The 17,182-nt window shown below is 39.2% G+C and overlaps 1 protein-coding gene across 8 annotated transcripts in view; it reads left to right on the top strand.

Moving 5' to 3' along the window:
• CORIN (corin, serine peptidase) overlaps nt 1–17,182 on the top strand; it is a 289,837-nt gene that overhangs the window by 222,352 nt on the left and 50,303 nt on the right. For all 8 annotated transcript variants that reach the window (XM_039541668.1, XM_039541670.1, XM_039541669.1 and 5 more), the window contains exons 11-13: nt 314–545; nt 6,873–7,018; nt 10,766–10,873. In XM_039541668.1, the coding sequence (XP_039397602.1) occupies nt 314–545; nt 6,873–7,018; nt 10,766–10,873 (486 nt within the window). The remainder of the gene's footprint in view (nt 1–313; nt 546–6,872; nt 7,019–10,765; nt 10,874–17,182) is intronic.

The following is a 17,182-nucleotide window of genomic DNA, read 5'->3' on the forward strand; positions in this document are numbered from 1 at the left end:
ATATAAATATGAAGGTTGTGATTAACTGACTAGCTATGTAGAGATCGAAGTCTCCTTCCCTTGCTGACATGACTAGTCTCGTATGGACCACTGCACTCAAGGACCTGTAGTTATAAACTACATCTTTGTATTAAAGATTAGAGAGGCTACTGGCCGCTTGGTGAAACTCCGCAAGCCACCTTGGGCTATGTAAAACAAGACCTACTTTAGGATGCCAGAGAGAGTATAATCGGTTTAAATAATCAGAATCTTGTAATTATTTATTTCGGGTTTCATCTAGTTTTACAGAATTTATGTTCTTTTCTTTCAAAAGGTCAGTGTGAACCAATTACTCTGGAACTCTGCATGAACCTGCCTTACAACTATACTAACTACCCAAACTACTTGGGCCATAGGACTCAGAAGGAAGCCTCCATCAGCTGGGAATCTTCCCTTTTTCCAGCCTTGGTTCAGACTAACTGCTACAAGTACCTTATGTTTTTTGCCTGTACAATCTTGGTGCCAAAATGTGACCCTCAAACAAATCAGCGTATCCCACCCTGCAGGTAATGTGATTGCTTCCTAACTGGATTCTTGACTAGTTTCATTCAGCACCATAGGTATCTTTCTTAAAGGCTAACTCTGCTTCCATTGAAATCAGCAGAAGTTTTGCTTTTGACTTCAGTAGGATTAGGATTGGGCCCATATTTTGCAAAGTGAAAGAAGTGTACTTCTTTATGTACGTGTGATTATTTTTTGACGTTTTTGAACTATTTAATGACAGGTAAAAGAATAGCAATTCAGTTAAGTTTTCTATTTTAAACTATGTATATACAACCTTATAAATCAATGGCTTTCAAACTTTTTTACTGGTGATCCCTTTCACACAGCAAGCCTCTGAGTGCAACCCTCCTTATAAATTAAAAACACTTATTTAATATATTTAACATAATATATTTAATATATTTAACAAATTATAAATGCTGGAGCAAAGCAGGGTTTGGGGTGGAGGTTGACAGCTTGCGACCCCCTGTAATAATCTCGTGGCCCCCTGAGGGGTCCCAACCTCCAGTTTGAGAACCCCTGTTATAAATATTCTATTGCTCTAATCCTTTGTTAGATATTAGATAAGAATTGCACCAATAGAAAGGGTATAAAAACAAACAGCAAATGAAGAGTGTAGCTAGAAATACAAGTATTCATAATAGTGCTTAGCTCATATGGAAAGCTTTATATATTCAAAGCACTGTACCAAATATTAACTAATGAAAGACGAGATTTGAATGTGATGGTCACTTTTCCAAAATTGGAGAGCAAGTACTGTAGAAATATAGTCCAGTTTTGCCCCATTGTTTTTTATGTACAAACTAAAATGCTGCTTAGTCTATCAGTGCAAGGACTTTTCTGTTTCCTTATTAAATAAATATCACTAAGGTCCAATATATTAAAGTCTCTATTGAAAGAAGACTGTATTCAATATATTAAAGTCTCTATTGAAAGAAGACTGTATTGAAAATTACTGTATGTGTCCTATCATAGGTGCTGGAACTAGGAGTGCTGGGGATGCTGCCACACCCTTCGGCTTGAAGTGGTTTCCATTATATACAGGCTCTCAGCACCCTCACTATAAAAATTGTTTGAGCACACCAGTGTCCCGTTGTTTCCTACATTATAACACTGGGAGGCTATCTAGAGCTATTCCTCTAAAGTTGGCAAATTGATCACTAAGCAAAGAAACATTGTCAATTTTCTAGTGGAAGCTAATAATAATTCATAGTGAAAACTCATAAGGCACCACTAATTGATATGCTTAATTCCCACCTAGGAATCTACTGTAACTGGAAAGTTAGAATAATGCACGTGGTATAGAGACAGAATTAGATGATGAACTCTAACAGATCAGGAAGGCTTATTAAAGTGACTTGCTGAAACATAGCCCACATGTGTGTGATAACTTTTTAAAAAAATTTTTTGGTTATCCCAGTTTTTAAAAGCCAGAATTAGTTGTTGCATAGTTGTTGTTGTTGTTGTTTTTAAATAAAGGAACAACAATTAGATTGTCTGCTCTACAGGACAGAGAGGGATTGTCTTTGTCTACCTAGCAAATTAGGGGGTTAATAATATTAGCTTTAGTCACAAAATTTCACTTGTTTTTAAAAAATAGCTTTACAAAAACTAATGTTAGTAGAACTATTTTCATAAAGGTCTCGAGTTTTTCTGTCCTATCCTAGATCATAAAAAGAGAATTATTTTTATCAAGAGAAGTTTCCAGAGGTATCAGCATTGGGATTTGTAATGTTAAGAGTTGCCATTAAAATATGGACTAAGTAGTAAATTGTTATATTTGATTCACAGATTATACTGATTTAGGAAGAACTTTGGACACAGTAATAGATAGAAATAGAAAAATTATTTGGAAGCTATAAAGAAATGGATTCATCCTAGTGGACTGTGATTTAACTTGGGTAAATGCAAGAGACAGAAATATAAATTATGTATTTTTAAATATTTAATTGCTGTCTGAACCTCTTAAAAAGCAGACTATTTATTTACTTTCCCTTGGAAAATTCTAAGAATAGACTATTTTCCTAGAATCTGCTTCAACCTTTACAAATGAAGCACACCCTTGTTCAATGAGAGCAGTGATTAATTGGTTTGAACAGTGCATACACCTTGTATTTGACCTGTCTTTTTCTGTAAACATTAAACAAAATTCAGCTAATGTAATTTTCCCTGCGATACCCTTTCTAAGTCCAAGTGCAATTTACAACCTTGGATTTCAAATTCACATTGTAATCATACATCTATTATAACATATACCCATCTGATGAATATAAGATTTATTGACACTGGGGATACTCATCTCCATTTTCTATTCTAGGTAATACTGATCCGCAATTTTATTTCTGTTTTCTAGGTATATAACATATGTCCCTGTTTTATGAAGAGCACCTAATTTATCACCTTTTTATTATTATTTGATCATTATGCTTTATTTTTAGTGTAGAAGACTTTGAACAAGGTCATGTACAGCAAGGGGAACATGTTGAACTAGTTTTTGAAAATTAAGATGGCTATTATTGAGGCAACTTACTGATCTGTCATGTATGATTTCAAATTCTATGCAATGTGGTTCACCTTTAATAAGGCATTTGTGGTATCAGCCCTGATCCTGTTAACTGAACAGTACATAGCACTTCTGCAGCGACAAAGGGCATGTACCTTCAAACCCTCCACATTCAGAGCTGCCCTTCCAAGATTTTGAGATGACATTATTTTTATTTGCAAGTAGTTTCTAGCGACTTTGATTGTTTGATCTATCAGGTCTATGGCATAAAGAATGTGCTGGCAGCAACAGATTTCTGGAAGACTAAATTTCCTCACGACCGATGTCATTTAGATGTTCCCATCATTTTGTGCAGTGTCAACCCTGTATTTGAATTAATGGCATTTGGCAGAGATCGAGGAAATAGTTCACAGTGGCGTAGCTACAGTGGTGCAAGTGGTGCAGTCAGACCAAGGTCCATGAAGTTATGGAGGCCAAACCAGATGGAGCAATGCTCTGACACTTCACCTGACAAATGGGGTCACAATGCAACTCACTCAAATTTAGCTCCTATGTCATGGGGTGAGTGGGGAGTGTTGGAGCTCAATGGGTGAGGTGTTGGGGGTGGAATCGGGAAGGGGGTCCCTTGCTTATTCTTGCAAGAGGGCTCTCTGAGGCCTTGTGACACCACTTTTATTTCAGTTTACTTTTAAATTAGTTTAATATTTATGGAAGGTGCTAAATTGAAAATCCTGGAGACTGAAGTCCCTGATTTAATACAAGATAGAGAGAGCTTCCTCACTGCTTTGCCAGTGACCATCATCCTTGTTCTCTGCTACCCATTTCTTCCTTGGACTTTCTGTTGGCTCTGCCAAACTAGTGTGGTAGTTTGTCTCTATTTTCTTGTGGTTGCCTATTAACTAAGAACAAGATTCAGACCACCAGTTCATTTCACACAGACTGCCAAATAGCCAGCAAGTGTCAACTTTGGTCAATACAACCAAGACCAGGTTTGAACTAGTGACCTAGAAGTGTAAAAAAAGCCTCCGTATTCTGTTACCAAGCCTCTAATCCATCCAGTACCCCAGAAGGAAGACATTTTACTGGAACAGCAAAAGGCAATATTATTGTCCCTCTAAATCGTGTGCTGTTTTTTCTTGCTATATTGCAAAGAGCTAACATCTGCACTGTTATTGGCTTCAGACATCTATTTGACATGTTAACTGCATTTTAATTATTCCCCCCAAATTAAAACTGAATGTCTTGCAGCAGTTATTGGAAACTGTCTTCTCTGAGAGAAGGTTGGTTTTTTGAAGGGATGAGGTTGAAGGAGCAGGGACATATTGAAGGCACAAGTTACTCAGATGTTTCAGTAAACTAGACCAAAACTTTTAAAATCTATTTTATTGTTTTCACTGCTCTGGCTGTCATCAGAAAATAAGCAGAGCAAAAAACTCTAGAACTCAGAAGGTTGAGGCCAAACTACAAAACAATGTAGGGCAACTGCTCAAATGTGATTTGAATCAACACAGAGCAGTAAGCTTGTTTGGAGGAGAGGCAAATCTAAAAGGAAACAGATTGCTGCTGAGCCTTAACAAAGCAAGTTGATTCAAGACCATTCTTATAAAATGAATCTCTTTGTAGTACACTGTGCTTCATTTCAAGTGGGCACAGAAATAGAATTCATTCTATTCTCATTCTAAGTGAATCCTGTTACAGTCACAAGTAAAATAGCTGAATGGTTTTCTGTGGCTAACTGAAAAGAATATGCAGATGCCATTTGCCTTTACAAAAGGTAACTGCCATTATCCACTCTAGTTTCCAGCACTTGCCACACAAGCAACAGATTTTGCAGCTTTTCTCTGCCGAATGCACTGTACACACACACCCCTCTAAAATACAAGCACACTTCATTCTTACTATTTAAATGAAAGGTTCAGGCACAGAAACAAAAAACAAACCTTTTTTTTAAACCCGCCCCCAAAACCAAATTAAATTTGAGAATTATACTGAAAATATTATGTTGTCATTATATGCATTGTTGGTACAGTATGTATGACCTTGGTTTAAACAGCATGTTAAGTTTTGGTCACTCCTTTTCAAAAGTGACAGAGCAGAAGGAGAAGCGGTCCAGAGAAGGACCATGATAATAATTAGTAGCATGGAATGACTTCCAAATATAAGCCAAGATTAAAAAGATTAGTGCTGTTTAGTATAGAGAAGAGGCAAATTAGAGGAACGTGACAGAAGCACACAAAATATAGAGAAGGCAAATTGGACCCTTCTGTTAAATAACTTTCTCATAATATAAGAACTAAGGGTACATTCACTGAAGTTGAAAGGCAACATTTACAACTGAAAACAAGTTTTAGAGTAGCAGCTGTGTTAGTCTGTATCCGCAAAAAGAACAGGAATACTTGTGGCACCTTAGAGACTAACAAATTTATTTGAGCATAAGCTGTCCTGGGCTACAGCCCACTTCTTCAGATGCATAGAACGCTTTTTTACACAATACACAATTAACCTGTGGAACTCACTGAAAAAAGATATAATTGGAACAAAGATCTTTGTAAGATTCAAAAAAAGACTGGACCATTCCATAAATATAAGAATATCATCTGCAGTTACTCGGCTAGAAAAATTTTTTTTATAGACATATCAGCCCCTGATACAGGACATAAGCCAATCAATAATTGCCTGTGGTTAGGAGGAAGCTTCGCCTATAGACAAGTTATCGCAAAATTTCCAATTATGGGTTTTCTTTCCATTCAGTTGAAGTATTTGGTATTCACCATTCTGAGAGACAGGATACTAGTGTAGATGGACTATTGATCTGATCTGCTATGGCAATTCCTATGTTTCTATGATGGAAAATAAATATTCAACATCAACACAATTTTCTTGCCTCTATAGCCTGATACAAATGTTGATGGTTGAAGTGACCACACCCTCAAAACTAGGTCACATTGTTTCAAACCATCTTAATTTTACAAAATTCACTGAAAAGTCTTTTGCTCTTTTGTTTTCCAGGTTTGAAATCCCTAGACAGCCTGGAACCACAGGTTCAAATACAGGCAGGGTTGATTCAGCCCTGCAACCATCTGTGCAGTAGATAGTGTACTACACCCTGTGAGTGAGTCTCTGAGAAGAGACCTTAAAAATCCAGAACCTGCCTGTCCTTTATGAACATTAAAAGTTCCTATGGCACTTCTTTGTAAGATAAGGCATATGATCCAGTGTCCCTGGTTAAAATGTTCTTTTCCCTGCTAGTTGTTATGCAATGTGCTATGGCTGCTGCCCCCCACATCACAAGAGACAATATTTCATTGGTGCAGTATGTATGCTTTTTGTGAAGTGCTTTGGCATCTTTCAGGAGGATGGTCTCAGTGTAGCTGTGAAACATTAGTATTGTTACACTGATTCGTTTAAGAATTTCTTCTAGAAGAATATCTTTCCCTGATCTCTCTGCATAGAAAGGAGTTTAGTATCTTTTGCTTTAAGAAAGGCCCCTCTGTCATTTCCATTTGAGTGAAGGGTGTTGGTAAGAAACTTTACAATTGCTATTGTGACTTTTATGGTATGACTCACGCAATAGTTTGCTTACCATAATTTTCTTAACAAAAATATTAGCAGTGATGAAACATTTTAATATATTTTTCTTTAGTCTCAAGAAAGTTAAATGCATGTAAGAAAAGTTTTCTGTCATATAAAGAAGAGTAACAGCTTTTTTTTTTCCCTCTTCAGATCCCCAGCTAGGTGTGCTAGTTTCCAGCAATAGTTGGTAACCTGTCATGACATGTTTTTCCACCCTATGTCTTTACTCACCCTCTCCAATTCATCCCTCCAGGACGCTGTGTGAGCATTCCAAAGAACGCTGTGAATCTGTGCTTGGAATTGTGGGCCTGCAGTGGCCAGAAGACACAGACTGCACTCAGTTCCCAGAAGAAAACTCAGACAACCAAACCTGCCTAACACCTGACGAGGATGTGGAAGGTTACTAGTTAGATTATTTATAATTGGATATTGAATATAAATTTGTCGCTTGCCGTAAGTTAGTGATCCCATTTAATACTTTAATACACCCTCTTTAAATTATATTATGTCAAATAGGTGAATTAAACTCTCAGTATGGCTAATATACTGTGCAAATGATTCAAAATCAGATTTGGGAGAATTCCTGTTTCTTCCAACTACATATTATCTATTTACATCTAGGAGAAAGTTTTGTTAAGAAATTGAAGAGCTTTTATTCTGGGGAAGGGTAAAATTACTCTCATTCTGATTACCCACACTTGAGATGTATGGATAACACCTCCCACTTGCCTGTATTTGCACATGAGCCCAGTTACCTGCAGGCCTGCCAATCTGCTGCTGTGAAGCATTACTGTTTATCTAAGGGAGAGCCAAGATCTTGGCAATGCTAAACAAACAAACTGTGATCCAGTCTTTGCTTAAGAAACCAATTCTACAGATGTTAGTGTACTTGCCAACTGTCTGCTCTCTTTCTCCTTTTGGGGGAAGGTCTGAAAGGATTGTATCAGGCCAACTTCAACAATGGCTGACTACCTCAGATGTCTTGAACCCATCCATGCTATTGCTCACCAAATACTGTTGATGCAAATCAGGAGTCTGGAACACATGAATGGAATTGCCTTTAAATGATTCTGTTTATTCCCTATAAAGAGAGGGAGGCTGGTGTTGTACAGTTGCTCCTCCTAACTGAAGAGCCTCAGCTGCAGAGTCGAGCAACTCCATTCTGCCTTTCATTTCTTTTGAAGTCTTTGCTAATTGTTGTCACAGTGAGGTGACATGAGCTAGAGTATCAGCAATATGCTTATTACCCTCAACTCTTTAATCTCTCTTTCATTTGACTAAGACGTAGATGTCTCCACAGTCTCCTGGTGTCTGATCGAGATTGGATCACAGATAAAAGCCAGTTGTTTTACAATCCAGCTAGATGAGAAAGATATGATGCTGACTTGTATAGGGAAGCATTTGAGGGTTCAACAAAGGGTATAGCTGCATCCAAAGTGTTTATCTGCTGATCACCAAATTGGGTCACAATCAGGAGGCCTTACAAAGTCTTTGTTGCTTCCTGGATTCTAAGATTGCATTAGTGAGCAAATCCACCTTTTTTATACCTTCACAGTATGGACCAAATTCCATTTGTACACACCTTTGTTATCTCTAGGCTAGGCTAATGCAACATGCCCTACCTGGCCTGGCCTGGTTAGTGCAGAATATGACTGACAGTCTTCTGAGTGGACCAGGACAGTGAGAACATATTACTTCCTGTACTCCATACTCTGCACCAATGTCTGTGTGCCCCAATCACCATGAAAGATGTGCATAAATCATGTAACAATAATAAAACAGTTTATACTGAGAAGCTAGAAGACATAGGAGTAAATTCAGCGTTAAGCTATGCCCTGCAGCAATCTGGTGAGGGGAAATAATCATCCATTAATAGAAGGTACTACATAGGGGAAATAAAATCAAACTTCTGCTGCAAGGGATCCTAGTGAAAATCCCCAGTTTTAGGAAAAATAATGTGGTGTTAATCTGCAGTGTATAAATTAACTTCTATCCCTCCTCTGTGTGGAGTAAAAACTTTGGTTTTGGGCGGTAGGATGTAATTGGGTACATTTTTTAAATAATGTTTAAAAACAACTGTGAAATGTTTACAGAGTTAAATTGGGAGCACACATTTTTTCAGCATCTCCTTTAAAGTCCCTTTCAGGAACATCTCAGTTAAATTAGTAAGATAGAATGTGGCTACTGGGCTGACTACCTGGCTGTCCATTTATTATCTTGTCACTGACAATATGGGTTCGACACCGCTGCAGAACAAATCAAAAGAGAAATTTATACTGTTAGTTACTCCTTTATAAATAGCCTAATTGCTTAGTAAAGCACTGCTATCAAAGGCTGACTCACTGCTAATATTTCATATTTGTTGAATGAAACATTTGCACCAGCTGCCAATGTTAGTTAGAAAGACAAACCTTCTTGGAAAGTTTAAAATACTATAATAAATATTTTGGAAGGATACTACAGCAAAATAAATTAGACTTTTGAGAACCTTTTAAATTTTAATGATTAAGGCTACGATTTAGTCATGAGTATTTTTAGTAAGTAGCCATGGACAGGTCATGGGCAGTAAACAAATTATTCATGGCCTGTGACCTGTCCATGACTTATACTATAAATATCCCTGACTAAATCTTGGGGAGGCTGCTGCGGGGGGGAAGGGGTACTACTGCAGGGAGGGCACGGCTCAGGGCACGGCTGAGGACCATTGCCAGGGGCTGTCAGAGCAGTGGCTGCTCCGGCCGCCCTAGGGACCACTGTTGGGGACCAGCAGCAGCCGGTGCAGCTGTCAGCAGGGCTGCCTGAGCGGCTGGCTGCGGAGCTGCTCCAGCAGCGGTGGTGTGGCTGGCCCCAAGGCCAGCTAAGCAGCTGGCCCCTGCTGCTTGGGCAGCCCTGGGGTCAGCCACAGTGACCGCTGCGGAAGTCACAGAGGTCACGGAAAGTCACGGAATCCATGAGTTCCGCAACCTCCGTTACAGACACGGAGCCCTATTAATGATTACAGAATATAGGTGATTTTCCCACTTAAACCATAGCTGGCAAAAACACTACAGTATTGAATCATTTAATGTCCCCAAAACAGCTACCTTACAGTATGTGATGAATCCAAGAATGAACTGCTCCAAGATGGTGTGTCCAGTGAACTCAAGTGAATTTACTCATAGCAGACTTTATCCCCAAGCGGTGATAGTCAACACAATTCTTTTTGTTTAAAAGAAAGTGGAAAACATTACTATTTTCTTAAGGTCATGAGTTTTATTTGTAACTTTGTATGTGTATAAGTGTGCTCCGAGAAGTTGGGTTTGGGTTGGTTTGGATTGGGTTCACAGCAAGATAAGCAGAGGAATCCCTTGTTTGAGGATCACACTGGGACTTAGGCCAGAGATAGGAGCCCAGCTGCCTAGATTGAGGCAACCTAGGTGCCTTGGGGAATTAAATGGTGGAAACTCAGCTGCCTAGGGACTTTAGGTGGCTCCAGGGTTAGGTAGCAGCTGAGCAGGGGTTGTAAGGATCTCAATTGCACCTAAATGTTGGACTTAGGTACCTAAAGTGACAGTTAGGCACCTAAATCCTTTTGTGAATATAGCCCTAATTGACTTAAGAGCAAAAGTCCAAATTGACTTTCAATGGTACTTTTTTCTCCTTAGGCACTTCCTGAAAATCCTTCCTGGCCATTGTGATGTGAGGATTAATTGGTGAATACTTATTAAGCACTCTGAATTTTAAAAAAAGGCCATGTAATTGCTAAATTTTATTATCTGTTATAAAATCAACACACTGAATCGTTTACCTTTATCTGTTCAACACAACATCAGTGGACAATATAACTAGAAAAGCAGTGCCCTCAACCTAAACAATATCTGTCAATAATGTTGTGAGGCTTTGAAACTTGAGAGGTGGCAGTATATGAAGAGATAGCTGTGGGAAATTAGTGATGTGTACTCAAACCCACCCCATCCTCCGTATTTTCATCAAGGATAGTTTCCATTTCTGCATAGTTCCAACTTAGTATCTCACAGGGTTTCTGTTCCCGTCTTCTATCCATTTAACTCAGTCACAGTGATAAATAGTAATAATAAATAAAGAGTACTGTGTGATAATTAACGCTTTCCAGTTTGCTGAAAGTGTTATGTTTTCTGACATTGACAGAGTGCTCACCCAGTCACTTCAAGTGCCGTTCTGGAAGGTGTGTCTTGGCCGCCAGAAGATGTGATGGCCAGGCTGACTGTGAAGATGATAGTGACGAGGACAACTGTGGTAAATAAACAAAATGAGTCAGTTGATTGAATGGAAAATGGCTGGAGTATCAGAGGACATAACTGTTGCTCTCCGTCATTTTGTTCACGCACAGTGTGAAAGTTCAAAAGATAAGCCCTTTTCCTCAAGAAAAATCTATGAAATATATTGGGAAATGTCCTAGGGTCTCACCCCCACTTTGAGCTTGTGGGTTCAAAGATGGGGACCCGCATGTATTCCCCCACCCTAAAATCCTAGGGTAGGTCTCCTTCGCTGCCACCAGTCAGGTTAAAGTGTCTGACACACTGCCTGTCCCCCAAGCTTCCCCTGGGGAACCCAGATTCAAACCCCTTGAATCTCTACACACAGGGAAGCAGCCCACTTCCCCCCTCTCTCTCTCCTAGCCACTTTGGAGAGATATACACCGAGTCAAATCCTTGACTCAACACAAAGAGGGACTCACTTCCCCCCTCCCCTTCCCTAGTCCTGGAAAGAGATACCTGATTCAAACTGCTTGAATCAAACCCAGGAGGAACTGTCTCTTCCTCCCTCCCCTTCCCCTGAATTTCCACAAGAGAAGGAATTAACCAAGTCCAAAGAAAAGAAAGAATTTATTAAAGAATAAAAAGAAAATACAGAATCTCTATGAGCCCAAGCTGGACACTCATAGGGTATAACCTTATCAATCTCTGGAGAGAATCCCCCTCCCCTTTTCTCAGTAAAAGCAATATCAGCAAACAGGAATAAAGCATTTCCTTTAGCAAACACACAATTGCAAATGTAGAAAACAAATCATAAGACTAATTCGCCTTCTAATTAATACTCACTATTAATTAGTAGAAACTACTCCAGGAGAACTTGGAGACATGACTGGTCTTTCTTAGATTCAAAAAGAGAACCTGAGACAAAACAAAGAAAACACAGACAAAGGCTTCCCTCCACAGAGATTTGAAATTATCTCATCTCTGATTGGTCCTTTGGTCAGGTGGTCACCAGGTACTGCATGTTAACCCTTTACAGGTAAAACAGACTTTAACCCTTAACTATCTGTTTATGACAGGAAATAATTGAGTTTTTAATGGCTGGTTGTAAAATTAGTGCAGGCCACATCCTGCTTGCTGAATATGAACATCATTTGTGACATTGAAAGTGTGGGAGCCCTGGTAAGCCAGCTTCCAGACTGTTTGAATATTAGTTTATCATTTAGGAGGAAATCTTTAATGGTGAAGGCTCAATTCCCCATTGTATTGCTCTATCTATACTGATGGAGTTATACTGGCATAAAAAAGGAATGAGTGCTGAATCAGGCACTGAATATTCAATTACAGTTTTAAATGTTTACATATTAACATTATTTTTATGATGTTTTGAACACAGGCTGGAGACCTTATTATAATCTAGTCTCTCTTACTGCAATGGGCTCCAAAACTGGAAGTGTCAGGAATGTTGTCAATTTTCAGCTGTCAGCAGTAGCCTGAAGAATATCACTTGTAATTGCAAGCTTCATTTTCAGTTTCATTCCAGAGTTTTTTCATGGTAAAAAGCAACTCTTATCTCTTCAATGTAGAGAAAGTGCTTTGGCTGAGCAACAATGAGCAAATCCCCTGGGAAAAAAATATAGTTAAATAACAATTGTTTTGGTTGCCCTTCCTTCAAAATTATTGTCATTGACACTTGCTTTTAACTCCTGAGAACACTAATAGCTAACTAACTTTTAGAGTCATTTTATACTCCTTGACTTTAAGGTCTGAAATATTGCTTTAATACATAAAACAAATTTCTTAAGTAGATCTCTCACTTTTTGGTCTAGACAAAATGTTGCTAGCAATCAACGGAATTCTTATCAGCCTCTATAAATATGGAAGGCTGCGTCTGCTAGAAAATTACAGCTGTCAGAATGACATTACATTACATTGACCATGGGTAATGATGTTACTGAAGAACAGCCAGTGCTTTTAGAGCTCTAGAAGTTGCTGTCTCTAGCTCATTCATATTCTTTGTGTGTAGGACAAACTCAGAGATCATTGAACTTTCCCTGTGTAAATGGCGAGCTCAGAATATATTGGATTTATTATTTTTTTAAAGAAAAGAACACACTGGTTTTTGTACCATTAGTTCACCATGCTATATTTACAGAATGTATATTTTAGATTCCATAAACAACCAGTAGTGGATACCGTGTTAGGACAACCAGACTGACTATGTCCATTTATGTCCTGTGACAAGATCTGCACATCACAGGATGAAGGGGGCCATTTACAGCTCCCTCATTCTCAAGCTGCCCTGGCTCGAGTGTAACTTAGAACAGCCCTTAGGCTGCCTGTAAGAGTCCATCTGCAAATTTAAAATTGGCAGAACAGAGCTGTGCTCAGTGCCAGCTGTGCCCTCTCCCTTTCTGCCCTTCCTTGCTCTGACATGCCCTCTGGGGTTGGATGGGTTGCTTGGTTGTCTTAGGAGCCAACTCTGCCAGCTTTTGCTCTACATCTGAGAGTTTCCTTACTCCACTGGGGATAGCAAGTAGACAGCAGAAAGGTAGCAAACAGGAGTATTGTGGATGTGCAGGAGCATAACCTTTAAAATCAGCATTTTGTCCTCTACAGTTTGCTGCAGCACTAGTTCTCACTGTAGTATTTTAGCTGGGATAAAAAAGTCCTGGCATTTAATGTTAAGGACTCAAGTAATAAGTATTGCACAATGAATATATCAGTGACAATGAGTTAACACATAACTTACAGGAGAACAAAGGTGAGATAGTACATGAATCCCCTTCTCCCATCAAAAGCAGTATTTGAGATGGGGATTGTATAAATATAGACATGTTTTCATAAACATTAAATTAAGAAAGTCATGTTATTACAAAATCCTTACTCTACAGATGCTCATTAAAAATGACACATTTGGCATGCAGAATAGAACTCACGATCTTCTGCTGCAAAAATAGTTTGTGTGTCCATGGCCAGAATCATTGAAATATACACACTGAACTTCTGTTCTAATGGGTGCCTCTGTACCATGCAAAGATAAACAATGTTAATGCATTTATGTAGTGTCCTCAGGAGTCATAGGACACTTGACAGTAAAACATTGTACAAATTTTAAAAGTAATCAAGGGCAGCTGGGAACAAATATTTAGTTAATGGTAAATGCTTAGTCAGGCTGTTGCATAACTTTGGGCCTGTCTAACAGTAAGTACAGCAGAAGGTGGGGTGTAAACTTACAGAGCACTAGCAGGTTGTATACTAGCTGTCCATGCGAACTCTGCTACGCTGCACTAAAAGTTCCTTAGTGTGCATTGACCTGCTCCCATTTCAAAGTGGAGTAGATCAAAGTCCTCTATGGAATTTTTATTGTGCAGCAGCAGGGTCCCATACAGACAGTTACCCCACTGCACTCTAGTGCACGGTAGGTTTACAGCCCAGCTTGCCATGCACTAACTGTTTGTCCAGACAAGCCCTTAGATTCTTAGGCTAAAGTCACTTATTCTGTTCTATTCAGGTTCTTATATCTCCCCTCACCATTGTGCTGTCCGTGTGCCTTCCAGAAGCACATTAAGCAATGTGACTAGCATTCGCCTCCCTTTTCCCCCTCAAGGTTTTTTTGTTCATTCAATATATGTCTGCTGTGCTATATGTATTTATTAGGAAGGCATGGTCGAAGAGCTGCACCTTGTACTTGGAATGGAAAGTGGTGATATTTGAGATGGTTATTAGAACCTGTGAGAGTTCATTTTGCAGCCTTGCTCTGGCACCCAAGAAAGCTCTAGCCACTGCACAGATGAGCCTTATCCTTGCAGTGGATAACTTTATTGTCCCGAGGAGCAGGACAGGGACAGGAGAGATCACAGATGTGGGTATGTGCGTTGAGTAGCCACATACCAAACATAGGCCCAATCCTGGAGTTTCAGGCAATGTTTTAGGTATCCTGTGCCTAGACCATTAAGTGCCTTTAAAATGAAGACAAAGACTCTGAATTTGACCTTGAACATAGTCCTAAGATACAAAAGCCCTGCATGGGACAGGGATGCATAAACTATCCCTCCTCTGGTACAGGGAAGTGTAACTCACACACGTGTTCCACCCTGGACTTCTGTAACTTAGGAGGGAATTCAACCATAGGAAGGACATTCAGGAATTTCACAAAATCGACTTCTGAGATATTGGCACCTTCAACCCAAATGTTAGCTCTGATTTGGGATAGAATCTGTAACCTACCCTGAACCAAACACAGAGCATGATAAGCTGGCTCTCACCATTGCCTCCTTGGCCCACCTGGATTCATTTCAACAATTGATGACTGTCAGCACCAAGGTGTTTAAATATGAGAAATGAAGATACATTAATAATGCCTCATTCTTGTTGTCATGAACTGGGACATGGGTGGTCAGGCCTAGTGGTTGGAGTCAGAGTCAGGAACCAAGCAGAGCTGTAGTGGATTGGGCAGGACAGGAGCAAGGCTGGGAACAAGGCAGGAGCAAGGCTGGAGTGAGACTAGGTGCAAGGCAGCCTCAGAAAAGATAGCAGGCATGAGTGCATGCGTTGAGGAGCCAGTGTTCAGTTGCTGATGTGGGGCTTAAAAGTAGACTTGCTGACTTCCTCGGCCAGTCAGGCAAAGTGGCCTATCAGGTGGACCTGTTGTTGCTCACCTGTGCTCATAGGCTGCCTGGAGACTTGGCAGACACAGCTGCAAGTCCTCATTCCTGACACTTGTTCATCATAATATTGCTTATTCTCCCCCAATAATGCGTGACCTCTCAGGAAGGCCAATTATTCCTCTGTGTACAACTCATAACAGTTCTAATGTGGCTTATTAAGTAAGATGTAAATGAAGTGGAGTACTATGTGCATTCAGTATACACATTACACTTACTGATGGAGGAACCCAAATAAATTATTTCTATAGCCACGTGAGCTAACTTTTCTCACTCACAGTCATAAATGTGTTCACCTTGGAAATAGACACTGTGTAAGCTACATTTCCTTTTGCTAACTTAGTAACTGCTATCCTTTGCTGAACTAGTGTACTACATGAGCTCCAGCCACAGGAAAAGTTTAATAGTACTATACCGTCCAAGCCACTCATACTGTAGCGAACTCACAGAACCGAGGTTTGTTTATTTTTTGTTTTGATCACATGGGCCAGTCACCTGAATCTGAACTCAGATTAAGTTTAAAGTATGAAAGACAATGTGATCAGCCGTAGAATGGATTAAACAAGGCAGCCACAACTCCATCTATTTTAAATAAATATTAGTAGAGTAAAATCAAGGGAATTCTATTTATCATGTATTATTATGGCCTCCTGGGTTACTATTGTGTCAGTGATGCATGAGGACATTTCTTCATCAAAGTGAACTGTTTCCAAACTCTGATGTTGTAGTGAGATGTTTTAATAATTATTTACAGAAAACTGTAAAGATAAAATTGGAAAGCTAGATGTTTTATAAACCTACATCATGCCATTCTTAATTTCCCTCCATGTGACAAACTAGGAGCCTACTATTTTCCCATGCTAATTTTCCCCTACTGTTACTCACACCTTCTTGTCAACTGTTTGAAATGAGCCATCCTGATGATCACTACAAAAGTTTTTTTTTCTCCTGCTGATAATAGTCCACATTAATTGATTAATCTCATTAGCGTTGGTATGGCAACCCCCATTTTTTCATGTTCTCTGTGTATATTTATATATATCTTCCTGTATTTTCTACTGCATTCATCTGATGAAGTGGGTTTTAGCCCATGAAAGCTTATGCCCAAATAAATTTGTTAGTCTCTAAGGTGCCACAAATACTCCTCATTCTTTTTGCTGATATAGACTAGCACAGCTACTGCTCTGAAACATATAAAAAAACTCTGACCCAGTTTTACAAGAGTTCATCCTGATTTTTTTATGAAGCCAGTGCAACTGATTAATGTCACTTGGAGGAAACAATGGCTGTGTTAGCTGCATAATAATGAATTTTCAGGTAGATGCATATAGTTGGCAAGGGTGAATCTGTGTAACCACTTGATGCAGTGGTAAAATATTAGATTACTGCAAGCAAGGAAATGTACTTATGCCCAATATGGCTAGCTCCTCTCCACCTCTCATTCTGTTCTCTGCATCAATACTGCAAGAAAAAATATTCATGGTATTTAATGGAGATTACCAAAAGAAACAAGTTCACAGTATTTCCATTTTTGAAAGACAAGTATGCTAAATGTTGATATTTTGAACATAGCCCTTTACTTTTAAATTAAATTGTGCGGAATCCAGGATGAGAACTACTCACATATCCTTAGTAATGTATATCAGAAGTAGTTTGGTATGGATGTTTTCCTGAATTAGGGC

The sequence above is a fragment of the Mauremys reevesii genome, linkage group 5 (assembly GCF_016161935.1).
Source record: "Mauremys reevesii isolate NIE-2019 linkage group 5, ASM1616193v1, whole genome shotgun sequence".
In the NCBI taxonomy this organism is placed as follows: Eukaryota; Metazoa; Chordata; order Testudines; family Geoemydidae; genus Mauremys; species Mauremys reevesii.